Below are 8951 nucleotides of genomic sequence, written 5' to 3'. Positions count from 1 at the left end.
ATCCCCCTTCCACACAGACCGCTTTCCTGCTGTGTCTGCCCTTCACTGTCTTAAGTAAACAGTCCAGTCTGTTGAGGTCAGCCTCCAGGCTATTTTCTGCCTCTTGACTCTCCAAACTGACTTAGGTATCTAACACCCTGCACTCTTATGAGCCAAGTGGGCTATTGTCTTTCAATGGGTTCTGCCTGCTCCCTCCCCCCACCCCCCTCTCTCTCAGACAGGGTTTCTCTGGCTGTCTTGGAAGCGTAGACCAGACTGGCCTTGAACTCACAGATCCATCCACCCACCTCTGGTATATAACCTAGGTCATCTTAAAATGGAACCCAAGGCTCTCTTTCTGTCCCAACAGGAGCTCTACCAATGTAACTTCTCCTGGGTGCTGGGTTTAACGTCTGGTGCAACTTTTAAGACTCGATGTCCTGCCCACATACAGCCCTTCAAGGGATGCGTGAGCTTCGAAAGCTCCAGAATGAGGGATGCCATTGTCCGGGCAGCAAGTCTGAGGCTTTGGTCTTGCTTTCGGGGGAGTATCCGCTCTGAGCACTGTCTGATAGAACGCTGGGCCTGTGAGTACAGCTGTTTTCCCATCTCCTGCTGGGCTCGAAGCTCCTTGAGTCCGCACCTCTTGGCCCAGAAATGCAGCAAGCAGATGCCTCAAGTGCTTGCTCTCTGGGCCAGAAGCCCCAAACCTTTTCCATAGATCCAGCCTCTGCCAAGACCACAGACTTGTGTGCGGTCCCCTCCGGTCCTCTTGTGTCATCCCCGCCCCCGTACCTGAAAGTATTGGTTTTCCTGCGTGAGGCTCTCATTGGACAGGATCTTGTTGATAGTGATTCGTTTGCTGCTCATGCCCCCCAGGCCTGTGGATGACAGTAAATCTGAGATGCCTGCCCAGGGTACCATCTGAGCTACTTGCTGGCGGTGGAGAATGGGGTGGGGGTGAGGTGGGAGATGGGGAGAGGGAAGAGGGGTGATGTTCTACCCAGGGAAACAGCATGCATTTCTTTCTCCAGATCCACCACGTCTCCTAAGCCAGGAAGCGGGTGTAGATATCTTGTGCTCTCTGGCAGAAGGAGAAGTCACCTGGGTGCCCCAATTGAACGTTAGCAGCTGACCAGGTCAAACACCCCTCTCATGGTACTCAGTGCCTGCCCTGGACAGAGCCCGCCTTTGACTCCAGCTCCACGGCCTGGAGGCTTTAGGTCAGAAGCGAGCACCTCCTATACGATAGATAAGCGTTCTGCCAAGCAGGGCAAATAAACAATCTTTTAAATGCTTAATGTGGATTAATGTAACCGTCCTCCCCACATCCCCATGACAGTCTTCCCCATGTTCTTGTGAGGCAGCTGCTACTGTTCAAGGTGAGGAAGCTGAGTCCCAGAGGTTCCATGGTTCTTGAAAGTTTCCCCACGCAGCAAATGGCCACACAGGCAGCCAGACCACAGGCTGTGAGCCTCGTGTATTCAATTAACAGTTTTCTTTTCCCTTCTTTCTTTCTTTCTTTCTTTCTTTCTTTCTTTCTTTCTTTCTTTCTTCCTTCCTTCTTTCCTTTCATTCATTCACTCATTCATTCTTTCTTTCTTCCTTCCTTTCATTCATTCATTCATTCTTTCTTTCTCTCTTTCTTTTTGATAGTCTATCTGTAGTATGGGTTGGCTTGGAAGCTACAACCTTCTGCCTCAGCTTCTGAATGCTAAGACCGTTATATTTTATTTTTGCTTGATCCAGGAATAGGCTGTCAGTCCTCTGCATGGCCCAGATTTGTAGTGTCACAACACCAAAGAGACCAGGGCTGTGGGACCCTGCCCCTGCGCTGCCACCACACCATAGTCCTTCCTGTGACCTTATGGCATTAACACTTCTAGCCACGAGATGTGTGGCATTTTAGGCAAGCTTAAGATAGAAAGAATGCTTTTAGAAAGTCAAGCCTCATGCCTGCTAATCTAGAAAAATCTTGTTGTCAGGAGGCTAGAACAGAGGATAGCAGTGTTATCTATCCATCCATCCATCCATCCATCCATCCATCCATCCATCCATCCATCCATCCTCTCTATCTATCTATCTATCTATCTATCTATCTATCTATCTATCTATCCATCTATCTATCTATATATCTATCTATATATCTATCTATCTATGCTGTTTTGGTTTTGTTTTTCAAGATAGGGTTCCTTTGTGTAAGAGCCCTGGCTGTCCTGGAACTTGCTCTGTAGACCAGGCTGGCCTCGAACTCAGAGATCCATCTGCTTCTGCCTTCTGAGTGCTGGGGTTAAAGACACAAGTCTGTCTGGGGTAGTGCACCACCACCACTACCTGGCTAGGACAGCAGTCTTAAGTGGCTCTGTCCTGGACACAGGCAGTCCCACTCCTCAGACAAAGAGGATAGCTGCATAAGCAGTAAGCAGTAAAATTTGTGTGTCAGGACACTAAGCTAAGACGTGACAGAGAAGGTAGCAATTATTAACAACAATGTAATATATTGGATGGTAAGAAGTGACCCTGACAGATAGATACATTGTGTCTATTTTGATCAAAACATTGTGTCTATTTTGATAGATACATTGTATCTATTTTGATAGATACATTGTATCTATTTTACCAGGCAGGCTGGCAGGCTTTCCCCAGCTGATTCTCTTTCTCATGCTTAATTCAGGTGCAAAACTCATCCCTGGGTCTGCCCCACTTAGGAGGGAGACAGTCTCACTCTGCAGGCCTGATGTCAGCAGAAACCACTTCCCTTCCTGGGCCTCCAGTATCAGCACTGTCTTTCTCTTCTCTTTATTGTTAGGGGGTGGGGGGATAAGGTACTGCCAAAGGGGATATGGCTTGGTGGGACAGTACTTGACCATCTCAGGAGGCCCTGGCTTCCATTCCTCTGTTTTGAAAAAACAAGCTCCTGGGTACAGATTACATGGGAGTCTGGGTCCTTTGGTCTCTCTCTAGGTCTGGTGCCCTTTCACATATTAATCCTGAAGATATACTTTGTCCTTCTCCCTTTTGAGACAGAGTCACATGACCTTGGAGTTAGGTCCCTTCTGCCTCCATCTAGGAGTGCTAAGCATGACCACACTTGGGTTCTGCAGTACCGGGGATTGAACCCAGGATTTCATGCATGCTAGGCAAGCATCCCATCAACTCTGCATCCCCAGCCATGCGTGATCTTTGCTTTGGGTTTGGTGGTGCAGCTGGGTGCTCTGAGACAAGGTCCTCTTGAGCTCTGTTTGGCTTCCTGCCAAGAGCTTGTGATCACTCACCCTTGAACATAACGGCCTCCCCGTGGCCTTCCTTCTGCTTTTCTCGGAAGAGCTGGTAGCAGGCTGAGGTGCTGGCCATGAGCAGCCGAAATTCCTGCAAGAGATGTTCCAGTGGGTGGCACGTTGTGGGGGTGTGTGTGGCCAGGACACCAGAGGGACTAGGGTCATGGCGGTCCAGCATTTTGTGCCTTCCATGCTGAGCGACACTGGCTTCCTAGGAAGGTCTGTCTGCCTTAGGACTGACTGTGTTTCTTTCCTTTTCATTAAAAAAATTTTTATTTATATGAGTACACTGTAGCTGTCTTCAGGCACACCAGAAGAGGGCATCAGATCCCATTACAGATGGTTGTGAGCCACCATGTAGTTGCTGGGAATTGAACTCAGGACCTCTGGAAGAGCAGCCAGTGCTCTAACCACTGAGCCATCTCTCCAGGCCCCTGTGTCTCTTCTCTTATATCCTTGGCGACATCATCGGGTCAAAGTACAGACCCCAAAGTGGCCTGGGATGGTGGCAGAGAAAGGCTTCTCTGAAGGGACGGGCGGTTTGCAGAGAATCTGAGGATACACAGGGCAACCAGTTCTTTCATTTCAAAAAGGACGTTCTGCCTCAGAGCCTTCAGCCCAACCCCATTTCCTGGATGGTTGTGACCAGTCAGCCATTATCAGGGCGTGACTGCTGAGCACTCGAATAGCCTGTCCAAACCGAGGTGAGCTGTAAGAGTCGAAAGGGAAGACCTGGCTTTACAAATAAAAAGGGTAAAAAATAATGTTTTTACATGGGGGTTGGGGGGCTGGCATGGCTGGCAATGTGCTTGCTGCCCAGGTATGAAGACCTGAATTTATTTGGGTCCTCAGCATTCACTTTGGGATTAAAAAAAAAAAAGTCTCTGTATCGGAATGGAGAGTGCAGAAGTTTGGGGGTTTGAATAAGAATGTCCCTCACAGGCTCCTGTATTTGAATGCTTAGTCACCAGGGAGAGGAACTCTGATAGAATGAGAAGAATAAAGGGGTGTGGCCCTGTTGTAGAAAGTATGTCACTGGAAGCGGGGGGGGGGGGGGGGGGGGCTTTGAGGTTTTAAAAGCCCTCACCAGGCCCAGGCTCTTGCACAGGTCCCCCCTCTCCCTCTCCCTCTCTCAGCCTGCTCACCAGAATGTTACCTCAGCTCTCCCTCCAGTACCTTGAGCGCCACCGCGCTCCTCTCCACAATGATAATGAACTAAACCTATGAAACTGTAAGTCAGCCCCAAGTAAATGTTTCCTTATTGCATAAAGAGTGTCCTTGGTCCTGGTGTCTCTTCACAGCAGTGGGACACTAAGGCAGAGGGGGGAGGGGGAAGCAGAGAAAGTGGCTCCCTGGCGTCACTGGCCAGCCCAGCCAATTGTCCAATTGTCCAGTTCCAGGATTAGTGAGACACTCAAAAGATAAGATGGCAATTAGTCAAGAAAGACTGGACATCAACTTCTGACCCCTACACCCACATGTACACAAACACACACACACAACTACAAGAATGGGTGCGTACAGCACAAAATAACATTTTTTATACTGCTTACAAGCAGAATTATTGATCTTTTGGATTTGTGGGTTAAAAATTGCCTGCTATACCCACAACATTACAAAACCAGCTACCCCCTCCTTGCTCTAGACCCCACCCTCTGCGGCCAAGTGCAGGCAGCGCACAGGTTCTTGGCTACGCAATTCACTCTAGTCTTGAGAGATCAGCTCACCTTTTTGCCTGGGATGGGGACGAAGGTCATAAACTCATCGACATGGCCTACAGTCAGCCAGTCGGAGTAGAGTTCCACCGGCGCCTGCACCTGCTGAGCCTGCAGGAAGTCACGCACCACCTTGGTCATCCTCCTGCCTCCAGACCTAGGGCAGGGTTGGAGAAGAGGAGCCTTTTATCAGGTCATCTTTGTGCTCCTGCACCAGAGCACCCACCAGGATGAGATGTTTAGCATCTGGCACCCAAGCCAGATCTCGGTGGTTCCAGCAAGGGCACAGGTGGGCATCTGGGCTATAGACCTGAGACCCTGGTGTAGGCAGAAGGCTTGAAAGCTCCGGTCCGGAAGTGGGTACCACCCGGGTTGCACTAATGTAGAGGACTTAAAGCTCAGCCTTTGGCCCAGGAATTTGCCAGCAAGCAGCTGTAACCAGCTTCCATGCTCAGCATGAGAAGTCAGACTTCCATCGTCTTGGAGGCCGGGCAAGGGCTTGGCCCTCCACTGAGGCAGAGGAAGTAGCTGCTGAGTGCATGTGACCACTGAGTTGGGGGAGGGTGGGCTAATGGTTGTCACCCCTAGACCGCAGATAAAAGAACATTTTCCAAGTGGGTCAGAGGAACTTGATACTCAAATCCTGGGTGACCTCAGTTTCCAGGCAACTCTTGTGAAGTGAGTACTCTCTCTCAGCAATGCGTGGATTAAGGTAGAGACACGGCTTTTAATTTTCATTGGCTGGGCTAAGAGTACAGTTATTGTGGACAGCCAAAGGAGCCAGGGACGCATGCCCGTGAGCCAGGGCCATCCACGCCTTGTTTCTTCTCTTTCATTTACAAGCACCCCTCCCCCTTCACCTCTGCCAGTGTAGCTTTGCCAGAGTCTCACCTCCCCTTCCCCACCTGGCTTATATCTCACCACACAGCCTCCCATTTGTGGAAGAGATATTATTGGGTTATATAGATTGGGTATATAGATTTATACTAAGATGTAAAAGCTAACTTGGCTTTTATAACTATTACTCAGGTGCCTATAGATTTACACCCCATTGCAGAAGGGGATATTTCTCCCTTAGATTCGCACCAGGTACATACACCCCTAAAGAGACAGTCAGGCTCCCCAGACACACCCTGGGTTAATCTTACAGAGGGAAACTGCTCCCGATGAGGATCCGGCCAAGCGGGTATGTCTTGCCATTCACGGTCACTGGGGGGCTGACCTCCAGATTCCCGAAGGAGTCGAGGCTGGTGACAGTCTCAAAGAGGGGCTCCCGGGTCACATAGCCGAAATCCGGGCCCTGGGGAGAGAGAGGGCGCTCATTTGTCTTTAGCCCCTACAACCAGGAGCTCTCTTCCCTGGCAGCTACTCTCTGGTAACAAGCCCTCAAAGATGGCTGTGACCTGAGTCTGTGTGCGTGCCGACAGAGAAGTGTGGGTGTGATGCAGGTGCACCCCATCTCTGGGCTCGGTCCCATAGGTACAGACACCCGGTGTGATACCAAGATCTGGCCTCACAGGTTCTGTTGATCTTAGTGGCCATCTCAGAATTTCTCTGAACCCCGGTTTCCAGGGTTTCCAGTTCTGTGAGAGAGTCCTTAGATTAGGAGGCTGGAGGCAAGGTATCGAACTGACTGTCCCCTGGCATTTGCTAGACCTGCCCAGAGAGAGGATTGTGCATCCTGACCCACTGTGAAGGACATCTGGCATCTCTCTGAAAAAAGAAGAACTCAGGGTCACATGACTTGCTCTGAGCAAGGTGGGCCTTTGGCCAGCGTTCTGGTAAATGTCTGTTCACTTTCTCTTCTTCTCACACTAGGGGAATGGTAGCTCTCAGCCAGGCTGTGTAGCTCTAGAATGAGGACTCAGAGAGACAGCCTGTCAACCGTTAAGTCTGTGAACAGCAGGAGAGACTAGCTGTTGTCAGTCACTACAGTTTGGGGCTTGTTTGTTACACAGCCTCATATACTGATACCTGACCGATACACTCACTCCACCCATCCGAACAACTGCATCTGTCCATCACGCCCATAGCTGGGCTCTTTGTCATTAGAATAGGACTTTAGTAAACTGGATTTTATATGCAAGAAGGGAAGATCCCACCTGTCCCTGGATTTTAGGATTCCCTTTATATATATTTATTCGTTTTTCTTTTGATAAAAATATAGGGATCATGTTTGGTAGTTTTTACTAGAGCAAGGGAGTAACTAACTTGCCTCACCTAAAAAATCCTAAGGCAACCAACAAGAGAACTCTGTGTGGTAGGCAGATGTGGCTTGTGCTGTCTTAGCTAAGAGGCTCAAGGGACAGGCACGCCCAGTGTGGTGCATGGCAGCAGCTTAGCACGTTCTTGCCTGGGGCTCCTCTTTGGCCATGTGGGAGCTGGTCACAGGTGGCAGCCGGGGTTTTACAGCCTCACACAGGCAGGCAGGCACGCAGCACAAAGCTGGGCCTGGCTCGGCCTCTGGGAACAATGCAGGCTAGGCCTCGGCACCAGGCCAGCCTGGAGGACTGAGGACAGGCGGAGGCAGGGGGAAGAGAAAGGACAGGGCTCTGAGCTTGGCCCCCATTCCTGTTGCCTGTGGTGACCCTGGGGTGGTCAATTTGAGGGTTCTCTCCTCGGGTGCCAGGGGAAATGAACAGCCCTCACACGGAGGGCCGCTGAGGGCAGCCTCTAGGCTGGGGAAGTGAAGGCAGACCCCAGCTATCAGGCACAGATTTGATGCCTCTGGCATGCCTTTGATAGAGTGACAATCCTGGGTGACAGTTCCCTTTTTTACAGGTGCGTGCCCTGAGGCTCATGAAAGCTCGAAACTCTGCCTGAAGTATCCTTCCTGAGGTGGGGGTGCTGTTTCAAGACATGTCCCTCTGTCATCCCAGAGCAGGGCACAGACACTGCTTCTTCTGCATCTCCAGAGGGGCCCTGGGCAGGGTCATTGCTGAGTGGCCCGACATCTACAGTCGACTCTGTCCCTCATGTGACCATGGGAAAGCCAGATCTGTTGCTGTCTCTATAATAGGCTCCATACGGGCTTCTGGCTCAAAGTGAAGGGTGGGGGGGATGTAGAGAGACGTATTTCACTCTTCCATGTGGTTCAAGGTCACAATGTGGGGGTGATAATGGCCTCCCAGAATGGTGAGGAGACAAGCTTCTTTAATAAACCCCACAATTCGGACTGGAAAGATGGCTCAGCGGTTAAGAGCACTGACTGCTCTTCCTGAGGCCTTGAGTTCAAATCCCAGCAACCACACGATGGCTCACAACCATCTGTAATGAGATCTGATGCCCTCTTCTGGTGTCTCTGAAGACAGCTACAGTGAATTTATATATAAAATAAATAAATAAATCTTAAAAAAATAATAAACCCCACAACTCTGAGATTCACATCACAAAGTCCCGATGACCGAGAAGTCTGTCTGTTTTGCCCCTTCGAAACTTAACTACAAGTTGGGGGTTTGGAGCAGCAGCAGGAGTCAAGGCCTCTGAACCTGGGCTTTGCTCTGCCTCCCACGGTTCTCATTTCCCACAAGGCAACTCTCCGAGTTTGGGGAATGTATTGGACCTTAGGAACCACTGACCCATCTTACAGATGAGAAAACAGAGGCCCTGAGTGGGAGACTAGTTGTCTTGGGATGCTCCACATCCCGTGACCGTGCTGTCCTAAGGGTCCCCACTGTCACCCCCAGGTGGGCCTCAGCATCTTACCAGGAGTTGCTTAATGGGAAAGTCCTTCAGGTTGCCATCTCGAGGGGAGTCCAACACTACCGGGAAGCCTTTGTGGGGCGCCTCAATGTAGCCAAACTCAATTTCATCCTGTGCGGGAGAATAGGGAGAGTCGTAGACTGCGGCAGCACCCAGGGGTGTCTGGGACATGATAGATAGGGATTTAATCTCAGATCTCAGGAAGCACAGGCAGGAGGGTAGACAGTATGGGCCAGCATTGGCTAAATATTAACACCCTGGCTTAAAAAGAAAAAGC

The 8951-nt window shown here is 50.3% G+C and overlaps 1 protein-coding gene across 1 annotated transcript in view; it reads right to left on the bottom strand.

Annotated features, from left to right (window-relative positions):
- PADI2 (peptidyl arginine deiminase 2) overlaps nucleotides 1-8951 on the bottom strand; it is a 40928-nt gene that overhangs the window by 3853 nt on the left and 28124 nt on the right. The window contains exons 10-14 of the mRNA XM_080921912.1: nucleotides 8678-8785; nucleotides 6121-6272; nucleotides 4985-5129; nucleotides 3255-3348; nucleotides 775-860 (exon numbers count right to left, since the gene is read on the bottom strand). Coding sequence (XP_080778038.1) covers nucleotides 775-860; nucleotides 3255-3348; nucleotides 4985-5129; nucleotides 6121-6272; nucleotides 8678-8785 — 585 coding nt within the window. The remainder of the gene's footprint in view (nucleotides 1-774; nucleotides 861-3254; nucleotides 3349-4984; nucleotides 5130-6120; nucleotides 6273-8677; nucleotides 8786-8951) is intronic.

This window comes from Micromys minutus (assembly GCF_963924665.1).
Source record: "Micromys minutus genome assembly, chromosome: 9".
Taxonomy (NCBI): domain Eukaryota; kingdom Metazoa; phylum Chordata; class Mammalia; order Rodentia; family Muridae; genus Micromys; species Micromys minutus.
This window is presented reverse-complemented; position numbering and strand designations above follow the sequence as displayed.